Source organism: Brienomyrus brachyistius, chromosome 13, assembly GCF_023856365.1.
Source record: "Brienomyrus brachyistius isolate T26 chromosome 13, BBRACH_0.4, whole genome shotgun sequence".
In the NCBI taxonomy this organism is placed as follows: Eukaryota; Metazoa; Chordata; class Actinopteri; order Osteoglossiformes; family Mormyridae; genus Brienomyrus; species Brienomyrus brachyistius.
Window position 1 is genome coordinate 21,207,030 of NC_064545.1, and position 24,448 is coordinate 21,231,477.

The 24,448-nt window shown below is 47.3% G+C and overlaps 1 protein-coding gene across 13 annotated transcripts in view; it reads left to right on the plus strand.

Annotated features, from left to right (window-relative positions):
* Positions 1–23,115, plus strand: part of large2 (LARGE xylosyl- and glucuronyltransferase 2) — a 239,339-nt gene extending 216,224 nt beyond the window's left edge. For 10 of the 13 annotated variants that reach the window (XM_048972624.1, XM_048972623.1, XM_048972628.1 and 7 more), the window contains 14 exons: positions 6,632–6,812; positions 8,409–8,698; positions 9,329–9,411; positions 10,024–10,147; positions 11,555–11,726; positions 11,815–11,919; positions 12,155–12,267; positions 13,782–13,907; positions 15,182–15,337; positions 15,526–15,689; positions 16,704–16,982; positions 17,207–17,353; positions 20,260–20,455; positions 20,573–23,115. In XM_048972624.1, coding sequence (XP_048828581.1) covers positions 6,713–6,812; positions 8,409–8,698; positions 9,329–9,411; positions 10,024–10,147; positions 11,555–11,726; positions 11,815–11,919; positions 12,155–12,267; positions 13,782–13,907; positions 15,182–15,337; positions 15,526–15,689; positions 16,704–16,982; positions 17,207–17,353; positions 20,260–20,455; positions 20,573–20,764 — 2,247 coding nt within the window. In that variant the 5' untranslated portion in view covers positions 6,632–6,712 and the 3' untranslated portion in view covers positions 20,765–23,115. Of the gene's footprint in view, positions 1–4,986; positions 5,015–6,631; positions 6,813–8,408; positions 8,699–9,328; positions 9,412–10,023; positions 10,148–11,554; positions 11,727–11,814; positions 11,920–12,154; positions 12,268–13,781; positions 13,908–15,181; positions 15,338–15,525; positions 15,690–16,703; positions 16,983–17,206; positions 17,354–20,259; positions 20,456–20,572 lie in introns of those variants that run through there. The other 3 variants (XM_048972633.1, XM_048972635.1, XM_048972634.1) reach the window with 3 other exon arrangements.
* The last annotated feature ends 1,333 nt before the right edge of the window (positions 23,116–24,448 follow it).

Genomic DNA, 24,448 nt, shown 5'->3' on the forward strand with positions numbered 1-24,448 from the left:
GCGGGACAAAGGCAGGGGCGTAGGGAGACAAGGAGGGGGAACTAGGGGAAGCCCGAGGGAGCCCCAGCGGGCGACAGGAGGCAGCCGGAGGGGCCGCAGGCGGCCGGGAGGCCGGAGCCGGAGGGGACCGAGAAGGGGCAGAGGAGACAGGGCGAGGGACCCGCGGAGGGGCCAGGGAGGGAGCAGGAGGGAGCACCAGGGAAGGGGACGAGGGAGCAGGAGGGGCCCACGGCGAAGGCCCGGAGGAGGGGGGAGCCGCAGCAGGCGGCGATGTCCGGGGGAGGGCCGGAGGTAGGGGCCCCGCAGGCGACCGAGGAGCCGCCGTCGGGGAACCCCCAGGCGACCGACCAGGACCCGGAGAGGGGAGCGAGGCAGGGCGACGAGGCACCGGAGAGGGACCCGCAGGCGACAGCCGACCCGGAGGGCCAGGACCCGCAGGCGCCAACCGAGCCCCAGCGCAGGCGAGGCAGGGCGAGCCAGGGGGCAGGGCGGGCGGGACCCCAGCCCTGCGTCTGTGTCCCCGCCCCTTACGGGACACGGACATCACGCCCCTCGGTCGGGGCCGAGGACGCCGAGGCAAGGGCAGAGGAGTCACAGGAGCGGGGCCAGGGACAGGAGCGGGGCCAGGGACAGGAGCGGGGCCAGGGACAGGAGCGGGGCCAGGGACAGGGACCGGAACAGGGTCAACAGGCGGAGGGGGCGCCTCGGGAGCTGCTGCAGCGCGGTCAGGGGGCGCCTCGGGAGCTGCTGCAGCGCGGTCAGGGGGCGCCTCGGGAGCTGCTGCAGCGCGGTCAGGAACAGGAGCGCGGTCAGGAACAGGAGCGCGGTCAGGAACAGGAGCGCGGTCAGGAACAGGAGCTGGCTGCAGTGGGGGCGCCTGCCCTGGATCTGCAGCAGGCGGCTGCAGAGGGGGCGCCTCTGCAGGAACAGGAGCGCGGTCAGGAACAGGAGCTGGCTGCAGTGGGGGCGCCTGTCCGGGAGCTGCAGGTTGCTGCAGTGGGGGCGCCTGTCCGGGAGCTGCAGCAGGCGGCTGCAGAGGGGGCGCCTCTGCAGGAACTGGAGCGCGGTCAGGAACTGGAGCGCGGTCAGGAACAGGAGTTGGCTGCAGTGGGGGTGCCTGTCCGGGAGCTGCAGCAGGCGGCTGCAGAGGGGGCGCCTCTGCAGGAACTGGAGCGCGGTCAGGAACAGGAGCGCTGACGGGAGCTGCAGCAGGCGGCTGCAGAGGGGGCGCCTCTGCAGGAACTGGAGCGCGGTCAGGAACAGGAGCGCTGACGGGAGCTGCAGCAGGCGGCTGCAGAGGGGGCGCCGGCCCGGGAGCTGCAGCAGGCGGCTGCAGAGGGGGCGCCTCTGCAGGAACTGGAGCGCGGTCAGGAACAGGAGCGCTGACGGGAGCTGCAGCAGGCGGCTGCAGAGGGGGCGCCTCTGCAGGAACTGGAGCGCGGTCAGGAACAGGAGCGCTGACGGGAGCTGCAGCAGGCGGCTGCAGAGGGGGCGCCGGCCCGGGAGCTGCAGCAGGCGGCTGCAGAGGGGGCGCCTGCCCTGGAGCTGCAGCAGGCGGCTGCAGAGGGGGCGCCTCTGCAGGAACTAGAGCGCGGTCAGGAACAGGAGCGCTGACGGGAGCTGCAGCAGGCGGCTGCAGAGGGGGCGCCGGCCCGGGAGCTGCAGCAGGCGGCTGCAGAGGGGGCGCCTGCCCTGGAGCTGCAGCAGGCGGCTGCAGAGGGGGCGCCTGCCCTGGAGCTGCAGGTGGCTGCAGTGGGGGCGCCTGCCCTGGAGCTGCAGGTGGCTGCAGTGGGGGCGCCTGCCCTGGAGCTGCAGGTTGCTGCAGTGGGGGCGCCTGCCCGGGTGCTGCAGGCGTTCTCCGGAGTTGGATTAGCCTCCGGAGGTCCTCAGCCATTTTCTCCAGATCTGAAAAAGGGGAGTCTGGAGTAAAGGAGTCGAAGTCCTGCCCCAGCTGTGCGGCGAGTCTTTGCCCCTCCAGGGGGGCCTGTGGGGCCGGTTCTCCCATCACCCTAAAATAAAGCCCCTGGAGGGTGAAGTATCGGTCAGCTAGGACCGCGGGTGGCGGCGGCAGCGAAGGCGGCGGCGGCCGCACTGGAGCTGGGTCCGCCGGCAGCGGCGGCCGCACGGGAGCGGGGTCCGCCGGCAGCGGCGGCCGCACGGGAGCGGGGTCCGCCGGCAGCGGCGGCCGCACGGGAGCGGGGTCCGCCGGCAGCGGCGGCCGCACGGGAGCGGGGTCCGCCGGCAGTGACGGAGGGAGGTCCTCCGTACTGGCGATCGCCGTTCTCCTCCGTCTCCCTCGCTGGCGCCTGGCGGTTGCGGGAGGCGGCGCGATGTCCGTGAAAACGGACGGTGGAAGAACGGCTTCTGGCTCCGGGTAGTGGAAGGGCTCCTCGTCCTCGTCCTCACTAGAGAGCCAGTACTTCCACTCAGGATCGGGGACGCGTGTGGTCAGCCCCCGGGCTGGAGGTAGGGCAGGTACCTCCCTCTCGTCCTCCGCCGGAAGCCAAAGCCTGGAGAGCGAGCAGGCGCCGAGAGAGATCGGCTCTTGTGGGAGCCTCTTCCTCCCTCTCCGCTTCTTTTTGTGGTCTGTCATTCTGTCACGGGAACGCTCGGGGATCGCGGGCAGAGCGGCGATCGTTCGAGGCGAACGGACAAGAAGGATGCAGGCAGGCGGAAGTCGGGGATTAACGAGGGTTTAATATACAAACTGGGAGCAGGAGACATGTAACGCCAACTAACATCAATGACAGACAAAGCAAACAGGGGAGACCAGGACTTAAATACACCAGACTGAATGACAGCAAACGGAAACAGCTGGGTACAATTCGGGAAACACACGTGGGTAATCAGGGGGCGTGGCACACACGAGGAGCGGACGAGCCGGGCATGACAAGTGGTTGTTTGTTTTTTTTTTTAATGTATTTTTCTATCTGAAGAAGACATGTAGCCTGAAAGCCACCTCGGGGTAACAGTGAGCCCAAGGATGCATTTTAGATGCCTAATGAGAGGTCTGAGTCTCACAACCCTAGTCTCTACCACAGAAGAGACTCCATTTGGACTGAAGCCCATAGCCGGTGGGATGAAAAAGCAGGATGTGTTCCGGTTGGTACTCGAGTCGAGGGTTAAAATGTGCATAAAAGCAGCTACGGGGTAAGAGGAACAAAAACAAATAATAACCACTTAGCGGGAGTGGTGAGATGGTGGCGATGGACCAGGCTGAACCCCTGTCTTTTTCATCCTGAGCGACTGTAGCTTGGTTCTTCGTCTTCCCACTTAGGTTATGCGGGGGTTAGCTAGTGCATCAGTGCTTCCTAACTGTCCGCTTTCGATAAATCATACTGCCGGAGTCAACTGTAGGTCATGCTTGTAGAGGCGGGCTGCCTACAGCCCTGTGTCCGCCATGGTGTTAGCCCTCCGAAGGGTCTCACCGCTTTAGAAAGCAGGCGGACCGTGAAAACAGCCTTGGTGCCACGAGAAAGCCCACAGGCTGACTGACCATGCTGTAGGGGCAAAGGCTACGCTAAGGGTCTTACATCATAGCTGAAAGGTGCATCCTTCATTCATTTCTAACTCTGTTATCTTTTGGTAGCCTAGTGGAGTTGGTTCATCAAGGGAGGGAGAACCTATGTTAGATTCTTCTGGGTGCCTGTTAAAAAGCACTTTATTTGTTTAGTGATCGGTGTTGATACACCACAGTGCACAGTACACAACAATGAAATGTGCCCTCTGTTTTTAACCCATATGTGACAATGTGGCATAGCAGGGGGGGGTAGCTAATTCAGCACCCGGGGAGCAGTACCTTGCTCAGGGTACCTCAGTGATCTCTTGTTGTTTGGGGATTTGAACCTGCAATCTTCTGATTACAAGTGTGCTTCACTAACCATTAAGCCACCACTGCCCACCTCCAGCCAAATTTTTAAAAGGGTTTGAGGTTTCAGTACCTTTAGGGATTTAACCTCAGCCTTTTTGTGCACTCGTATTATGTCCATAACACTTAAATCTAAATTACAAGCACTAATTGGAGTCATTTGTTCACTCAGTCCATTTGTGGGACTCCGATCAATGACTCTGTCTAATTGTTTTTCCTATGATGCTCATTGCCGCGACGGGGTCTTATAATCAAGGGGGTTGAACCTTATTCTTGTTGGCTTCCGTATCGTTTACTGGGCTGAATACAAATACCAGCCACAGAGTGTTGTTAGGCAGGGGGTATGTTTGCTGCTTCTGGGGGCCATTCAAAAAGTCACTCCAGGGACCCTGCCCCCCCTCAGATGTTTCATCGATGAAATAAATAGCTAACAGAAACAGTTGGAATATTGTAGGTAGCTGACTAGTTAGCCGGCAGTGTTGCTTCAGCATCTTCTAAACAAGAAATGTTTATCTAATATTTAGTGCAGTGAGTGTTCATGGCCAGTAGGGGGCCCAAAAATTTCAGGGGGCCCATGTAAGTGCATGGTGTGAGTGGTGGTAAACGCGGCTGCTGGCGTTATTGCAGTGTGACAGTAAAGTGTGAGGTTGGGAACAGCGCTGGACTGGGATTAAGTAGCTCTGAACTTTGGGGTCCCCCTCGATAGTTTTTGATGAGCAGTGAGGGGGGGGCATGATTAATTTTGCAGAGTGGGTGGGGGGTCTCCCAAGATAAATTTCACTGGCCCACGAAGCCATCAGCCCCCTAGAAAAAGGCCTGAAATGGCAGATGGCCAGCCTAGACCTGACGGGGAATGTGACAGCCTGCGAGCATGAGAGACGCGTCCTTCTCGCTGTCGCAATTATGCTTGACCTCCCCGCATTTCCTCCCTTCCCATCTTAAGATGAAAAGTCGAGTTTTTATGTATTATCTTTCCGTTCCCCTCTGACGGTTTAGCACGAGAGGCGAGTATCTTTACTCGTCTTTACCTGCTGTCTGAGGGATCTTCCTGTGCGGTGCCGTGCCGGTCTCGCCGCGAGAGCGCCCCCCCCAGCCCCCCCCACCGCCGTCTCCACACGCCCTCGCCCTTCTCCTCGCCTCTTACCAGTAGGTGGCCCTGAATGACAGTGCTCACGCTGTGCTGCTGAATGTAGCTGCTTTGACCTGAGTTTTTAATTTTTTCTTTTTTATTATTTTACTCAAATAAATAAGACTCAATAACAGTTTCCCTCACTGCCGGTGCAGTGCGCCGTTGCAGTGCCTCTGGGGGAGGGAGGGGGGGGAAGACACTTCACTGTAATATTTTTAATTATGCAGGAAGTGTCAAGTGTCCAAAATGCAAACCTTGTAGATCATATCTACTCTACTACCAGTAAAGGTTACTCGTCCCGTTTTGTATCATTTTGTGGTCGGCGCTGCGGAGTTGTGATTTTCCTCTGTAGTCTCACACCTCTGGGGTTGTGGGTTGAGTTCCCTCCCGCGTCTCCGTGGGTGTCGAGTTTGCATATTCTCCCTCTGTTAGTGTGGGTTTCTTCCAGATGCTCCATCTTCTTGCAGTTAGGTATCTCTAGCTTAACCCATAGTGTGTGAGTGTGTGGCTTGTGACGGTTCTGGCATCCCGTCTATGGTGCAGGGGCCTCATGCTCAGTGCTGCTTCGGACGGGGTCCAGGCTCAGCACAGATCTGTACTGGATAAGCAGTAAAGGGTGACAGAAGGTTGGATGGGTATTATTTTGCAGGCTACTAGATGGTAGCAGATTTCCCAAACTCTGTGATGCTTCCAGGACTGATGTACATGCACGACGGCCGATTGCATCGCGTTTTGCAGCCCCTCTCACCATAAATATGCATCTCTCTCGTGCATTTCAAGGACACCAAAGCTCCATTTGCTTCTGCCATGTACAAATGTCGCCCTCACACCTTTTGACTTCTTATTAAAACGTGATCTGGCACCTCGTGGCACTGACATGACAACTTCATAAATGCAAAGTAACACTTTGCATTCTCCTAGGGCCGTCAGGTAGCATAGTGTGGAGCTTGGCCCAAATAAGGCAAAATGGCATTGAACTACACTGTAACTCCTGACCTAATGCAGCGTGATGGATGTTTTGAGCTCAACGTGTCTGATGAATTCTTTCAACTGTGAATATTAAAATAAGACCTCATTAGTTCACTAGAGCTTAATCTGTTTCCTTATATTAACCTCTCTGTTTGATTTAAAACTGTAGTGGTTTTGTGAAAATCCACAGGCTACATAACTGTATGCTAGCCTACTGTTTTATATATTTTTAGCGGTTTGTGTATATATGTATGTAGGTGTGGTCCAGCTATATCTTATTCTGTAGGGATGAAATATCCTTACAACTTGATGAATATCTTTTTTTTTTTTTCTCTTATGGGGAAGGGAAAACTCAGTTTTCTAAAATTCCATGACTTCAATCAAAAAGACTAAAAATGCAAAAACTGTAGTATTTTGTTTGGTTACTTATGAATAAGGTTAGGGCTGGGTAGGGGTTGAATTTCTCATAGTTAGCATTTTTCACATAGACATGAATGAGCAGTCCTCACGAAGATATTAGATATTACAAGTTTGTGTGTGTGTGTGTGTGTGTGACTTATATGCATATGAGCACAGCTTATACAGATGTTGTGTATTTTGTGATTATTATGCACTTTAGTTGTTCCTTTTTAACCATTTCATACATCTCTTATGGTCCTTTGCAGTTGACAGGATGTTGCAGCTAGCCAGCATGGTATTGAATCCCACCTGAACATCGTCTGACTTCTCACCCTCGCCTTCCCACAATGCCATGCCCTTGCCGCAGGAGGCTGAAGCTTGCGTTCGCATCTCTGACGTTTATGGTCCTCCTGACATGGCTCTACATCTCCATGGGCAACTTGGAGAGTGAGTATAACAATGGCTGTTTCTTTGAGTTGCTAATTGAGAACTGGTTAGTCTGGTGCTGTGCCTGTTACTGAATTACACGTCATTTCTTTGCCAGTCACCTTGGCGCCTAGCGGGAAAACCCTGGGGTGATTATTAAACCACCTCCATAAGCACAACAATGGTTTTCTGCGCAAAGGTAATGCGGTAATGGCTTGCTAATCTCTGGTTTGTCATGTGTCAGCTTTAAATAAGGGGTTTATATCACACCGATGTTCAGATACCTCCCTGACAGTACCACCCCTTAATCTTAGTTGTAGGAAAAAGAGGAAACCACACATTTAAATCACAGAGAAAAGGCAGTAGTGGATTTGGAAATATTGATGGGTGAAAGTTTTACAGTGCATTTTTTCCCCTTTTGACAGACCCAGGAGCCTGGGAAATGAGTTGTCTTCTAAACGAAATTTAACCTCTTTTACTGTTTAACAGCACGCAATTTGAGCTTCAGGCAACATATCTCCTGCTCTCAATCTAAATAAAGGCTTTCGCTTGGCACAAATAGCATCTCAAATGGAAGCTTGATTACAGTAGGAGTGAAATGTAACTGCTCTTCGTCTTTTTCCCTATCAGCAATGCATCATGAATATTGCAAATTGAAATGTATATTAGGTATGTCACTTGCAGTGCAGTCCTTTAAGGGTTGGTTGAAATGTCATTGTATACGTTGTGTTTTCTAAGTCTAGAAAATAGTAGGTTGTAAAAAATGTAAATAAATAATCGCGTGTTCATAAAAGTTGTAAATGATGTGCAAATGGAGTATGACGCTAATGGAGAAGTATTTTTGCATATGAAAACTCCCAAGGAAGAATAAAATAACCTGCCACGTCTGATGTGAAGGTGAGAGAATCTGTATCCAGGTGCACATTCACACCAGATGGGGCTGCCTGGGGTGTGAGAGTATTTTGTTTGTGTTTTTGGTTTGTTAACAACATACTCAGTTATTCATCTTGTTCATTTTGCTTATTATATAACGTCTGCAGCAGAAACGAGGTTTATAATGAGACTTCTCTTTTCATTGTGTATCAACTTGGGATTTTTTTGTACTATAAGAATTACAACAATGTAAACAAAATGCCCCGGATCCTGTTTATACTCATTTAAAATACAAATAATGACAGGAAAAAAATGGCCTCATTTGTCTTGTGTTTGTGCCCATATTGTGAGGTTAAGGGAGATTACGAAGGGGGGGGGGGTGTCCATTTTCTCACCCAAAGAGAATAGCATTATGTGTATAGCTTTTTTATTCTCAAGGTTAAAACGCACAGTTTTCACTTACAAAAAATGCAAAATGGAGCAATCCTTTTTAACGCATTAAGGAATCAGCAGTTACGTAATACATGGCATGTCCGTAATTCATCATTGCCTGTTAGTCCTTCTCATACCTTAAAATCAACTCAATTTGTGTACTAAAGCCTCTCTGGACCTCTGGATCTTTTGAAGGCTAAAATGAAATACCTAGCTGACCTTTCGCTTCACCTCAGGGCTACGTTAGCCGTGCTACGTCACACTTGAGGGAAAACGTTGAGCTGGGAATGACAGCGTCCACCTCTTTCACAGATGGACATTCTTTGATGTTCTCCCCTTGTGCCATCGACCAATCGGAGCTGCGGTATTTGGAGCGGGAAGGCCTGGAGTCACGTGTGCGGGAGGTGGAGAAGGAGAACCGCAGGCTGCGACTCCAGCTAAACCAGTCGCAAAGGAGGGAGCTACTGGTGCCGGAGGGGAATTACAGCAGTCCCCACTGGGTGGCAGTGGTAGACACGGGGCCACTGGACAGCGAGAACACGACGGACAAGCAAGGCAACCAGAGCAACTGTGCCCAAGAACCCTTGGTGGAGAGGTGTGAGGTGAGGTGCTAATGGCTACCTCCCTGTTCCTCCAGAATTCTGGGGTTCTGCCTTGTCACATTTGGTGTACGCCAGTGTTTCTCAACACAGTCTGGACTGGGTTCAGAAACGCTTGTTTACTGGATCGCTAATTAACAATGGGTTATTTTTAAAAAATCGGATCCTGCCACTTGGGTAAAGCCATGCATAATACACTAACGGGCTTAAATATGTTGGGTCTTCTTCATCTGATTATGTTATATGGACATGCTGTTTATATTGTGGACGGAATGAGTTTACTTGAACTTTCGCCAGTAAGAACAAGCCTCTGCATCATGGTCACTGATAATGGCCTTTTTCCCCAAACTACAAGACATCATTTACCCAAGATGACGCACACGCACGCATTGTGGAGACCTTGTACCTTAAACAATTTTCCCCAGGCATAAATAAAGCATGATCTTATTTTAAGATCTTGTTCGTATCTGTCCTTCCCCAATACATAAAACAAAGTAATATCAGCCGTCTTAATGCTGGAATGTTTTACTGTGAATGAGCCAACCAGCTTGGACATTGATCCCTGTCCTTGGCTGTAGAATATTGCAGTTTCCAGGTTTTTTTCAGTCTCCTTCCCCCCCCCTCCCCCCCCAGCTTATCCATGTCGCATGCGTGTGCGCCGGCCACAATGCCAGCAGAGACGTCGTCACCCTGGTCAAGTCCATCCTGTTCCACAGGTGAGAGCAGACCCCTGCCATGGTTTGTTCTGGAGCCTCTCGCTCTCAGCCCTTGCCCTGCGATGTTCCTAGTCTGCCTGTTGACAAAGCCAGCAGATGTTTACCAAATCCCACTGCTTCCCGCTGGTCCTTTAGGGCCCGTGCTTTAGTTCCTCTTCTCCTGGCATTGCCGATAATCGTGAGCCAGCCCCTGCCTCATTTTCCTGTTATTTGTGGCATGCTGTGGCTCCGCCTCTTGTAGGCAAGGTGGTATTGCAGCTGTTGCTAGGTAGTGCCGTGTGATGGGGCGTTGGCTGGATGCTGGTTGGTATGCCAGACCGCTTCTCTGGCGCTTAGTATGCTGCCCTGTCCTGTTTCTAGGGCTCATAGTCTCTGGGCAGGTCAAATAAACATGCAGGGCCTGCTTGCTTATTCCTGGGATGTCTGCTTTTCACACTGGGTTTAAAACCATCACATTTATGCTGACAAAGTGTACACTGCGTTTCCTATTTGTAAATAAATGATCAATCTTTTTTATTTTTTTTTTTCCCCTCGAAACTTGAGTCATGTTATTTGGAGTGACTAACCTGCCATCTGTCGTGCTGATGACCACATCCATCCTGTTCCATGCAGGAGGAATCCCCTCCACTTTCACTTCATCACGGACGCGGTCGCCCACCAGATCCTCAGCTCCCTCTTTGCGTCCTGGATGGTGCCGTCCGTGCTGGTCAGCTTCTATGACGCAGATGATCTGAAGGTAACCATGATCCCCTTTCTTAGCCACTTCCTCCCCCTGATAAGCCAAAGCGTCTTCTAGCACTGACAGGCCCCTTGGGAATTAAACCCTGGATCGGAGGTAGAGATAAGCTTAGATAATATAGTTATTATATATTTCCATTATTTCTGAGATGGGTAGTTTTGTAGAAGCTACATAACCAAAGTTAGGATGAGTAGAAAGGCGGGCGGGGGGGGGGGGGGGGGTCTAGGATGGGCCACTCTGCTTGTGATCGGAAGGTCACCGATTTGAATCCCAAGCAGAGTAGTTCTATTGCCATTGGGCCCTTGAGCGAAGGTCCTTAACCTCCCCTGAAAAATGCTCAAGGGCCACCAGATGAATGACTGTCTCTCTGCTCAGACCCCAAGCCTCACTCTCCCTGGCGCATATGTGTGTGTCTCAAAGGAGGGCATGATGGGATATGCAGTCCAACGTACCTGTATTCACACTTGCAGAAATAGAGTGTCTTTAGAAAGGTTTATGCATGGGGTATGCATAAGATGTGAGAGAAAGGGAATGGGAAGAACTGAAGAGCCGACGGAGAGGGTGCCGTCTCAGACGGATGGGTAACATCTGGTGTTGAACTAATAAAGTGCTTAAGCCTTAAATATTGGGCCTTATCATCGCTGCCTCTGAAGAGCTGGGATTAAACCACAGAGTATCGCAAAAGGAAAAAAAATAAAAAAAGATCCAAAACTATCGAAGCTCACTTGTGTAGTTGCTGGACAGGAACGGGATCACAGTGCAGGAGCTTCAAGGTTATTTCCAGAGTCTCAGCCCACAGACAGGCAAAAAGGTCAAGGAAAGGTAGGGACAAGCACCGGCAAGTGAATCCGAATTGTGATCCAAACACGGAGTCGGAAAACAGGCATCGGTCAATGGCAGGAATGCAGGACAAGTAACAGGATCCGCTAGGCAAAGGAGAAGACGACTAGGAGAGTAAGCAGGGTTCGTGCTCAAGAAGTTGATCATGGAAGCAATGCTCTCTATTCTGTGAGATTCAATACTTCACAAGGAAAGCGCTGAGACCAGGTGCTTTTTAATTTGAGCCTAATTGATTGAGTTGATGAATTAAACATGTATCTAGCATTGAGGGAAGGTGGGTTATTGGTTTCCTGTGATGTTGTATCGTTATGTTGTACCTTTGATTTGCCATTAATGATATGATGTTTGTAAGTCTCTTCCAAGACTTGCCATGTAGAACATTCATTCGCTGTTGCCGGTGATGTGAAGATCTTATCCCAGCTTGTTTTTTTTTTTTTGCCCTCTGCTATGTCAAAACGCGTGTTGTGCTCCTGAACGCTCCTGTTTTCTGATGTAATTGAGCTGAAATGCACTTGCTAGGCATTCAAGGCACTCAGCTCTACTTTTCTTGCTGTGATGTTTCAGTCGGAGGTGGCCTGGATCCCTAACAAGCACTACTCGGGGATTTACGGATTGATGAAGCTCACCCTGACCAAAGCACTGCCCCCTGACCTCACCAAGGTCATCGTCCTGGACACGGACATCACTTTCGCCACCGACATGGCCGAGCTGTGGGCCATCTTCCGGAAGTTCACCGGTGTGGGACGTCGGATTGCCGCGAGGTAACACAGGGAGGGGTCTCGGGTCCGAGAGCCTCACGCCGTAATGCCGTGTTCCTCTTTCAGACAAGCAGGCCATCGGACTGGTGGAGAATCAGAGTGACTGGTATCTGGGAAACCTCTGGAAGAACCATAAGCCTTGGCCTGCCCTTGGACGCGGATTCAACACGGGTTTGTTTAATTTCCTTTTCTTTCCAAAAACTTTGTAGTTTTATTAAGGTCATTAATCAATGGGAAATTTTCATCGATACTATTAAATTTATTTCGTACCGGGCGGAGTGTGTGCGAGTGGTCACAGCCAAAGTGACCTCTCGTTAAACCTTTTGAATTTAAATGAACGATTAGTGACGCGTGTCTGAGGTTGTGTGGTCTGAGATGCCTCTTGTGTGGTCTGTCCTGATTGCAGGGGTCATCCTGCTGCTTCTGGAGCGGCTCCGCGCGATTGGCTGGGAGCAGATGTGGCGCCTGACCGCGGAGAGGGAGCTTATGAGCATGCTCTCCACGTCGCTGGCCGACCAGGTCAGTTCCGGCGCTGCGCCACTGGGGGTCACTGTTCGTCAGCAGTCATCCATCTCGTTAATGAAGTAGTTGACAACGCTGTTTTCAAATGTCAGATGAAACAATACAGACTGCTTCTTTCGCAGTAATGCATAATGGATCATTGTGTATAGTTAGACTTCCTGGCCAAGGTATTGTGGAACTGCCTTGTGGACTGAATTCGGCCCCCTTGAGCAAGTAACTGTTTTTATTAATATTCTGCAGCCCCCTGCTATATGTATTGTGCTTTATTTGCATTTGATTACTTGTCAGACGCTATTATTCAAAGTGGCGTCATATGAAAAGAAACGGTGTGTTCAGATTCCAGAGCTGAATTGTAAATGACAATGGCTCATCCTGATGAGGGTCCCAGGGGGCCTGGTGCACAGAGCATAAGGCCACCCTGGATGGGATGTCGGTCCATCACGAGGGACAGACACAATAAACACAGCGTTTGCACTTTAGTCACACGACTGTAGGCCATTTATGCTGTCTTTGGACTCAAATCAGCATGAAATGGGTAGAACATGTGAAGCATACATGTTAGAAAGAAGCGGTTTTACCTGCTGAGTCATGGTGGCAGCTCAGGGCCGGTGTTGTGCTGTGCTGTGTGGCTCAGTGGCACTATACTTGCGTTCAGAAGGTCATCAGTTCAAATCCCAGGCTCCCACGGAGTCATTTCTTCCTTGCCACTGACTGAGTTTCTTACCCTCAATTACTCAATGGAGTTTCTAACTTTCTCAATCGCGTATTGCTTTGGATAAAGGCATTTGCTAAATACACTGCCTGACCAAAAAATAAGCCGTCATATGAATTTATATCAGCAAATACTTAAGAGCCAATGACTGAATCATTATTACAGCTCAGCAACGGTAGGCAGCAATAAAGTAAAGTCAGTTGAGTACCTGAATCTACTGACTGGCCAGGTTACACCTCCATCCATCGTCAGTCGATTTTATTCTTCCCGGTTGGCGTGGGCATATTCCAGGACAAGGATGCCAAGCTTCATTGGCTTCGAATTGTGCATCAGACACCACAGATCCACTGAGTTGTGACCTTAACCTCATTGAAGATCTTTGGGATGTGCTGAAGGAGGCTTTATGGAGGTCCAACTCACTCGTCAGTACAGGATCTCGGGGAGAAATGAATGGAAATCTGGATGAAAATAGAGGGTGAGATGTTGCATAAGCCTGTGGAGACAACGCCATGACAAATGTGCGGCATAATCAAAGATAAAGGCGGTCCAACGGAAAACACAAATGGTGACTTTCTTTTTGGCCGGGCAGTGTAAGTAGATGTGAAGCAACGATCTGAAAATGCATATAGAATTACAGGGTTTCTCACCTTAACATATAGCAACAGAATAGCTGCAACTCCTCTCAAATGACAAACTCATTCATGGGACAGACTTCATAATTGATAGAAACATAAGCCAATGCACAGGAAGATCTTACTCACTGCGGAAAGTAATGTTTGGTACTTCTTTGCTTGTCCAGGACATTTTTAATGCAGTCATCAAGCAAAACCCCGTCCTGGTGCATCAGCTGCCCTGCTTCTGGAACGTTCAGCTGTCCGACCACACGCGCTCAGAACAGTGCTACACCGAGGTGTCCGACCTCAAGGTAGGCCTGCAGAGCTCGAGCGAGATGAAAGCCGACTCCCTGCTCCTCTCCCTCCAGCCTGCGTGTGTCCCTTTAGCAGGTGGACACACGCAGTACATTTGGAATGGTACTGGCTTCAGGAATGCAGGAACCTAGTAGGGGTTTAACAAGGCACCGTGACACAATATTTCTTTATTCAAAAATATGACGATACACATTGTGTTGGTGTAATAATGTGCCATGGCAAGAAAATCATTTATTAATGTTAATGCAAAGGTGCACAGCAGGCGTAACCTCAGCTATGCTTTGAGATTTTATTTTTGCATATTGCACTAGAGTCTGCAAAATAACAAAAAAAAACTGCAAGAAGAAAAGAAATAATCTGCAAACAGATTTTTTTTTTTGTAAATGTACATACCTAAAAAGGAGTAAATCAGAACGGTGAGATTTTAGTTTTTCATTCGTATACATTGTTTATACATTAAGAACATTCTGATTTGTTCGTATTTTTTCCTTTTAAGTGTCAAGACGGTGGGCGTCTGCTTGTTTTCTTTTTGTTTTGTTTTGTTTAAAAGTACTTTAAGAATTTTTGAGATTTTTATACACACGTTTTGCAAAGCAGTCTGTAGAATGAGGAAAAAGCTGTAAAAGAAAAGTAATGGTTTAAGAACATTTTTTCGAAAATGTACCTGTATAAGCCTAAAGGGGAATAAATAAGATTTTACTTTGTTTTCAGTCTTATTTTGTTGAACATATTGTGGGTTCGTCAAACCGTGAGTCAAAGCGAATCCTGACTGTCATTGTACCCCAAGTAGCTACAGAAGTGTTGTGGGGGCAGATCGCTATAGATTGTTTTAGTTGATTTTTGTTTACCTTGGAATAAGACATTTGCTTACTGGTAATTCTGCCAGATCACCTTATTTCAGAGTTTAGTGTGTTTGCATCAAAGAAAGTGACAGGAAACCCTTCCTTACACCCAGGATGAGATCATGAGGGGCTTAGGGTCTCTAACGTCACTTCTGCTCAGAGAGTTCAAACGTATGTCAGGAAGGGATGTGCGTGACCTTGGCTCACTATATGCACGCTGTATATAACAATCTAACTATCTTTCTATAGTATTTTTATATATAGCCTTTTGTTTATCTTCTATTTAGCCTTCGTCTTTATTTCCCTCCACTTCATTTATTTATTTCTAACCTTTTTTTTTCGCAAAGGAGTGAGCCAGATATTTCATTTCTCTGTAAGCTATACCAGTATGACTTTGCATGTGACATATTTTTATGTTGAATCCCAAGGTGATCCACTGGAACTCGCCCAAGAAGCTGCGCGTGAAGAACAAGCACGTGGAGTTCTTCCGGAACCTGTACCTGACCTTCCTGGAGTACGACGGCAACCTGCTGCGCAGGGAGCTCTTTGGCTGCCCCAGCCAGCCCAGCCCCGAGAGCGTCCGGGTGAGTGCCCCCCAACCCCCCTCCCCCAAAAAACAAACTGTCGCACCATAGTCATTCAACACGCTGCCTTAAATTGTCAGACATTTCCACCCCAGTGGTCACGTCACCCAGCTCCCATTTGCCGCTCTCTGATTCTCATCCGACATCTGACACCGGTATCCAGTTATTGCCAACCCCCTGCCCCACAGTTACAGGCCGCGCTGGAAGAGCTGGACGAGGACGACCAGTGCTACGATTTCCGGCGGGAGCGGATCACGGTGCACAGAATGCATCTGTACTTCCTGCAGTACGACTACAGCCCCGCCGAGGATGGCTCTGACGTCACCCTCGTCGCCCAGCTCTCCATGGACAGGTGTGAGCATTGGCGCTAATTCCACGCTTAATTCAAGCCTTTGCAGACTGTTAGCGCTTCAGGATGGAGTGAGAAATGTATTCGTTAGGTTAGTTTAACAAGGTTCTGTATTCAGGAAAAAAAACTATAGGCAAAAAGAACTTAATATCTACCAAGAGTCAGTTGTGCTAACAGAGGGAAACTAGTGCTTTTGTAACATAATCAAGATATTCTTGAAAAGGAACAATCATTAAAGTTGCAAGGCTTATTAAGTTTTGTGTCCTATGACAGAGTAAAAATGTTTTCACTTATCAGTAGTCTCATCCCAACGGACTATCGCAGTCCTTATGATACAGTAGCTGAATTGGCATGATATGCGATATTGATATTAACATCGCACATTATGCAGGCCTATTAAGTTAAGCCATACATATTTATATGTATTCAGTCAGCCTCAAAATGTATGCCCGGCTGTAAGGTAAAATCAAGCCAAGTGGGCCTTATTGTCGTACCATCTATGTTCAGGTAAACAATGGTACAAGATAAACAACAGCTACTCCAGCACCACTGAGTAACTTGCAGAGCAAGCGACATGATTACTACTCAAGTACAAACCATGAGCAAATATAGTAATTGCATGAAATACCAGAACCTTTGATTAATGATGAATGAACATGGTACAGTACTCACACTTAGTTTCTGTTTAATTAATACTTTGATTAAGACAATACTACTACATTATTTGTGCCCCTTAAATTAAAGTGTTAGTGGAAGATTCAGAACCGGGAAAGTGCAGAACCACAGGACAATGTGATTCGGGGGGCTGGACTTTACATGCATTATTGTTTATATACAAGGATAATTAATAACTTAGCAGCATGAACAGTGGAATAAATATGGTATTTGGCAAGTATCTGAAGTGTTTTAGTTCTTTGTGTACACGCTGTGTTTGGGAAAAGCCCTGCCTTTCCCAGCTTTGACGGTCTCCCGTGGGGAGAGACGACACCTGAGTGAAGGTCACTTGTGTGTGTCCAGGTTGCAGATGCTGGAGGCCATCTGTAAGCACTGGGAGGGCCCCATCAGCCTGGCCCTCTACATGTCCGACGCCGAGGCCCAGCAGTTCCTGCGCTACGCCCAGTCCTCGGAGCTGCTGAAGAACCGCAGGAACGTGGGTTACCACGTGGTCTACAAGGAGGGCCAGTTCTACCCCGTCAACCTGCTGCGCAACGTCGCCCTGAGGCACGCCAGCACCGCGTACGTCTTTCTGGCCGACGTCGACTTCCTGCCCATGTACGGCCTCTACGATTACCTCAGGTGAGCAGTTCTGTCTCTGCAGAGTCTTCTTCCTCAACCATATGTCTGAAGGAATCATGCATATAAGCCCTTGGGTTTGGCCACTCTGCTTTCACTGTCCTACGTTTTGTACTTTAAGTCTTGTGAAGCCACTGCGTACCTGTATATCGATGGTATGATAGTGAAACCCACTTGACTTGACCTTGTTCACTGGTTTTACAGTGTTGTTTGTGATTTCTACACAGGAAGTCTGTCCTGCAGCTGGACATGGGTCACACCAAGAAGGCGCTGGTGGTACCAGCCTTTGAGACCCTGAGGTACCGTCTCTCCTTCCCCAAATCCAAAGCTGAGCTCCTCTCCATGCTGGACATGGGGACCCTCTACCCCTTCAGGTGAGCGAACCCTCTAAATCACCACCCCCTGTTATTTCCCTTGTCTCAATCATTTCACTTTACCAATGTCAACATACAAGTCCAGCGACCATAATGAGGTATTAAATATTTAAACTATCCCAGCAGGGCTAGCAATTTAGAAGAAGGTTACAAATATAACTATATGTCACATATCATTCTTATACAATTATGCTTTAGAATGTGTACTCTACAAATTCCATCTATAACAACAAAGGTTATTATAAAAATTATTATTATTATTATGTTGATTCTGTGTTCAGACCCGGTACCAGGTAAGTTTGGATGCTAAGTATCCAAAATTCGCACCTTTTAAATGGATGTTAAGACTGACAAAGTACCGATGAAGTGGAGTAATTTGTGTTGTGATACTTTGCAAATTTATATATATATATATATATATATATATATATATATATATATATATATATATATATATATATAGGAAATTTTGTTTATTAACTGATGCGCTTGATTTCTGTGCTCAAGCTGCTGAGTGAAGATTATCAGACTGTTCAGGTTTTATTGCAGCGGGCTGGTGCTGGAAAATTAGTATATTTTTTTTAACATGTCTTGTATCTACTTATTCCAGTCACCCCAAATTTTAACATGCCGTTTTTTTGTGGTTTTTGTTTTTAGGCATTTTTTTCAAAGTCCATCTTCTGTAAGCAGTAGTACTTTTGTCTCTGTTTCCTACATTTTCCTCTGTAGCACGTTCCTGTCTGTTCCTCTCTGTGTAGTCTTGACTCTATCGATTAACTGGGCTGGCTGTCACTTGGACAGCTGCTAATGGAGATCTGTTCAAACCGTCTGTAAGACATGTGCATCCAGTTCGGGACACTAATTTACTGTGGGATTCTAACAGAAACATAAGTGGGTATTTTTTGTAAAGCTTGAATTGTTTCTAAATGAGTGGGAAAATTGTGCAGATGTCAATGTTTTATTAGAAAAAAGTTTCTAAGACAAGTCTAAGATTAAATATGGAATAAATGCTATTTTAATCGTATGTACTGCAATTCATTGAATTAAGCAAATAAAAACCTCTGGATTAGAGTTATTCAAATGCAAACAATTGCTTTCCTTTGTACGTTTACAAACCTACGTCTGCTGTTTAATATCCCTTATGAATGTTTCAAGGAATTATTTCCATCTTATAACATCTTATGTCTGAACTAGTTTGCTGTATCATTATGGTAAAATTAGCCAGTCTATAATATTGTACATCTATCATTATTATTATTATTATTATTATTATACCTGTTATAATCAAAGGTGGCAGCATGGTGGTGCAGTGGTTAGCACTGTATGGGGCGGCATGGTGGTGCAGTGGTTAGCACTGTATGGGGCGGCATGGTGGTGCAGTGGTTAGCACTGTTGCCTCACACCTCTGGGACCCAGGTTCGAGTCTCTGCCTGGGTCACATGTGTGTGGAGTTTGCATGTTCTCCCCATGTCGTCGTGGGGTTTCCTCCGGGTACTCCGGTTTCCCCCCACAGTCCAAAGACATGCTGAGGCTAATTGGACTTGCTAAATTGCCCATAGGTGTGTGAGTGAATGGTGTGTGAGTGTGCCCTGCGATGGGCTGGCCCCCCCATCCTGGGTTGTTCCCTGCCTCATGCCCATTGATTCCGGGATAGGCTCCGGACCCCCCACAACCCAGTCGGATAAGTTTGGAAAATGGATGGATGGATAATCAAAGGTATACTCTAGACATTGGCCCTGTGTTGCCAAGAATAGATTTCAAGCCCTCATCCTTTCCCATGTAAATGATGGCTGGATGGATGGATGGATGGATATTATAACAGTCTGATCTAGGAGCCAACTGAATCACTGGCTTTATGAGCAATAAATATTAAAAGTCACCTTTTAGCAACCTAGACTTTCAAAACCAGTTTTATTTTTATAAGGGTATTCATGAATTTAATGGCCTAAAACTTTTGCATTAACATCAGTAGTACTTGGTCACTTTTCACACCATGAGTGGAGTTGCCATGGACTCAGAATGCCAGATGCTAGTTGTTTGAACATCAGTTACACACTGCCCCCAAATGGAGAACTAGTGCATTGCATAAAGCTTCCTAGACAGCCTCATTATAGGTCTGTAAGCCAGACGGACCTCATCGCCAGATTTGGGCTGGGGTTGGGCTCAGGCTCATTGTAGCTTTTGAGACATTGCGTTAGTGTGTAAGACAGTGCACCCGTTTTGTTTATGTGTGTGTGTTTGTGTGTTTGAGCCTCTGCCACATGACGTCATTAAGATGTGTGCCGTGTTTGTCGGGCTCGGGCTGAGGAGTATCTTTAATATTCATGCTCGGGTTGGGTGCCGCCTGAATGCCACGGGCCTGGGTTGGGTTCAGGCTGACATTTCTAGCTTCTACCGGACGCTAAACCTAGTTCATATTTTACTTGTCTGCTTGGTCATGGTGCATGTAACATTTTGAGATTAGGCTTATGATTTACCTCTAGATTTATGGGTGATCCCCTAACCAGATTACAGTTATAATTAAACAATCTGGATCACTGGTCGCCAATTGGTCGATCAACAAGGACTGGAAAGCACTTCAGGGGGGTATTCGATGAAGGAGGAAATGGACTTTATTTTCATTCCCTTACATTTAGCCCAGACTGCCTTAAATCTGACAAGTTATCCGGCTCAGCAAGAAACTCTGCTTCGTGGAACAGCCCCCTGGTCAACTCCTGTTGTTTTTAAATGTGCTTCACAAATAAATTGATTTGGCATTTCCAGTCAATTGCGACACAACTTCCAGTCCCCGAAGGCTACCCCTTCCCATCCCTTGTTGCGATTCCGTAATTTGCCAGAGTATTGTCTTCGTAAAAGTAGCTGTCAATATTAAAAATAAGGTGTTTGTCTGTCAACGCACATGTCAGGTACCACGTATGGACCAAGGGCCACGCACCGACCAACTACGCCAAGTGGCGGACGGCCACCACCCCCTACAAGGTGGAGTGGGAGCCCGATTTCGAGCCCTACGTAGTGGTGCGGCGGGACTGTCCCGAATACGACCAGAGGTTTGTAGGGTTTGGCTGGAACAAAGTCTCCCACGTCATGGAGCTGGACGCCCAGGTAGGTAGGACGGTGCTTACGGACTTAGTGCTGAGTGATCCGAGCACAGTGGCATTCGGGGCACCATGCTGAGCGTAAAGTCTGGAAAATTAAACTTCTCTCTCCTTCCATCTCCAGGAGTATGACTTGGTGGTCCTACCTAATGCCTTCATGATCCACATGCCTCACGCTCCCAGCTTTGACATCTCCAAGTTCCGCTCCAGCTACAGGTCCTGTCTGAGCGTGCTCAAGGAGGAGTTCCACCAGGATCTGTCCCGAAAGTACGGCGCCAATGCTCTCAAGTATCTCCCAGCTGAGAAGAATATCTAAACCAAAGCATCCGTTCTTGGAACTGTGGGATTACGAAGTATCAAACCAGTTAATTTTGTCTAGAGATCTCACTTCATTGTTAACACCGACTTCGTGGATTCTATCGTGGAGCGTCAAGAGTCAAAGGGGCAGATCAAGGCAAGGTGTTTAGGTCTGTGCCACCGTGAGTGGCATGACCAACTCCTGCATTGGGGTAGCAGAAGACGTCCTCTTGCTTTCTCTAACCCACATCTCCACTAAAGCAGAACTGCACAATATGGTGGACGGGCACCTTCACCCATGCAGGACGTTTCCCTGGCCTGACAGAACGTTTTCAATAACCAAATCCATCATATATTTACTTTTACCTGACATTTTTATCCAAAATGAAGAGCAAGCAGTCTTAGCCAGTTCCTTGAGTAACGCATTCTCACTCCGACACCCATGGGATTTGAACCAACAACCTTCTCCCCACTAGCACAGTGGCTTACTTCTGAGCCACACACCTTCGATGGGTTCTTTTTTTTCCTTCCATCGTCTGGTTTTTTTTTTTTTGGATTTTGCTTAACATTTATTAACATTCAATTAACATTCATTTGTAAACATTTGACATTTATTTATTTTTAAGCTTTAAAAAAAATAAATAAGCAAGACACACTGGAAGCCCAAGGGGAATGGTGGCTTCTGGCAGAGGTGCATACCTGGATCTGTGTGTCTGTGTGTGTGTGTTGGGGGTGGGGGGGGTGCTGGTGAAGACCACCTTACACTCAAGCAGCTCCTCTAGGATCTGTGTGGGTGTGTGACCAGGGTAGCGTTTGTCACTGGAGGACGGTTCTTACAGCATCCTACCCTTTGCACGGCGTATGTCACTGCATTTCGGGAACTGCTGCAGAGCGGCCACATAAAGGGCTAAGGCCACACGGGATCTCATCTTGCGGAACAGAAGACGATTGGTCCAGCTGCCACCAATTGGTTCTCCAAAACATTGTGAAGACCTCTCAGAAAGCATCCCTCTGTGTCGCATGTGTGTCGGCGCGCCGCACGAGTCTGAAACTGGATTTCACTTTAGCCTGTAGCTTTACTCTCCTCTACATATTACAGAGCGACAGCACAGCACGTCTCGCATAAGGGCGGTTGGATCTGTGGGTTTTCCCATCCGACCTCAGCAGTGTTGAGTGTGGATTGTAATCTGTTGACTTGATACAAATGTAAATGGAGTCATTTGTCTTTTGATAATCAAAGCTTGCCAAGGTATAAGGTGATTACTCATAAGCTCACTTTCTGGGACTTTCCAGAAGGTGCACTCGGAACGGTGGAGAAGCCATTCTGCATATCCTGCCTTATTTTCTGTGTCATTATATTATTTCAGATATTTTGCCATAAGATGGAAGTAGTTCTTTAGAAAAAAAAACATTTGCTTTTCATCACGCAAGTAATTGCCAAGAAAAAAAATGCGAACTGGTTTTTTGAATGTTTCTCATTACGTACAAGTCATTCAAAGTTTGCGGAGGGAACCTTCATTTGTTGTCATATTTTTTCCTTTAATTAATTTGCTGTTGCTAATACTGAATGGTTTTAAAAACATGGTGCCTGATTTCATTTTGTTCTATGGTTTTCTATGTGTTTCGTTTGAATAATTGCACTATTAATTATACTGTAAAAGTGAATTGAGGACATCGTTTCATTTATCCAGCCTGGGTACATAAGCAGCTACCAGACATACTCAAGATAATCTTAAGAAGTGTTAATGGAGTTCATTTCTATCACGAGAACATTACAGTACATCCAAAACAACAAAAAAAAATAGAAAACTGAGCAATATATAGGTATATATATATTTTTTTTAATTTTCAAGGATCTTAGAGCATTTGTTTTTTACTTTTCCAGTCATTATGATTCATGTAACAGAAGATACTTGTCAAGTGAGCAAGTACATTAGCATAAGCAGTGTGAAATGTCACCGCACGGGGGGGTCTGTCGCTGGCTGCTGCTTCACGGCTGAAAAGTTTGGTCAAATGAGTATTACCCGTCAATCACAGACTGGATAATTATGGAACAACGGGCGTGTGTTTATTGGCCAGATGGAGGAACTACCTTTACTGAATGGGGAAAAAAGAAGAACCTAAAAGTAGAATAAAGGTAACAGTGCGAGGTATAAAGACCCCCCCCTCCCCCTCCCGGAAATGGTTTGCTTATGTTGAGTGTGTGTGAAATGCTAGTGCCTTGCTGTATTGTAAAACTGGGCGTTAATGATTCTACAGTATATATGTATATTAGTGAGGCCTGGGAAATGACTAATTTTTGGCTTAAATTGTTGATATTTTTCTACACCGAGAAGAGCTGCTTTAAATAAACGTATCTCTTTGTTCAGACTCGTCCGTGACTCCTTTAAATGATCATTACCTGATTTAACGGCTTGTTTGTATCATGAATTCCGGTCTCGTCACTCTCAGCGTTTGTCTGGGTTCACTTTCATTTGATAACAGCTCGCCTGTTAAATGCAGTATGTCACCTGCTTCGAATGTATGAAACTGCTGTTTACATACTGGTGCAGCTTTAAATGTCTTGCTTAGTTGCTTAATTTATGGAATACAGAAGGGGAGGGTTAAGTAATTATGATTTTTACCTGCTGATATTGATGCACACAATACCACTAAGTTACTGTACATCATGTTACCAAATACAAACATTGTTTTACACATTTCACATAGATCTATATTCACTAATTAGAAGTGATTCTTCTGATATTACAAACTCCATTTGTGTTATAATTTGTGTCCAGCGTATAAAATAATATTTTTTTAAGGTCAGTTTATGTCCTTTAGAAATGTGGTACACTGATCTATGTTCCATTAACTCCGCTGGATCTTCACTGCAATCAGAAGATGCTGAACTTGTGATGGAGATGGTGCTGCTGCTCTGCCTGATGCTTGGATGAAGCAGAGGCTGGATGCTGGCAAGAGAGGAGATCATGATGGAGGATACCAGGTACTGCACTGCACGTTCTGTTGTTCAGTAAAACATATGACATAGTGACTGGGGTGGGAGAGGAGGAAAATACTGGTGTGTACCCCCCCCCCCCCAATATAAAATTTGGCTTATTTCATCCCTCCCAATAAACAGTCCTTTGTATTTAAATAATTATTCAGTTGTGTCCCCCAAAAATCAAACTCTCACCTATGACATTGTAGAGCTCAATAAAGTTACTTCATTTGACCAAGAAGTTTAGTTTCTTGTGTGCTTATGGAATAACTTGCAGCTTTTTTTGGTTTGTATATAAAATGTAAACCCTGTACGAAGGCAGTCACTGTACAGCCATTTCTAGCACTATTTCACACTATTGGATTAGTTGCCAAACTGCATTTTGTTGCCTGGGTATTTGTATTTTGTGCAATAACAAACCTGAATCTAATCTAAGATAATAGCAGGTAGGTTTAGGCACATTTTTGGTGGCTTTGCTGTTTCCTGGATGTTAGCTGCATTCTGACCTTAGATCAGTGTGTGTGCGACTTCTATGCATTTCAGTGAATCGTTATTTACAAGCTGGTCATGCTGTATGACTCAATGGCCTGTGATGGACTGGCTTCCCTTCCATGGTGCCCAATGCCTTGCGATTCTTGGACATGCTGCGGTTTCACTGTAACCCTGTACTGGAAAGTTGTTTCCAAAATGATTCATTTGATAAAGTTTTATTATAGTTCGAAA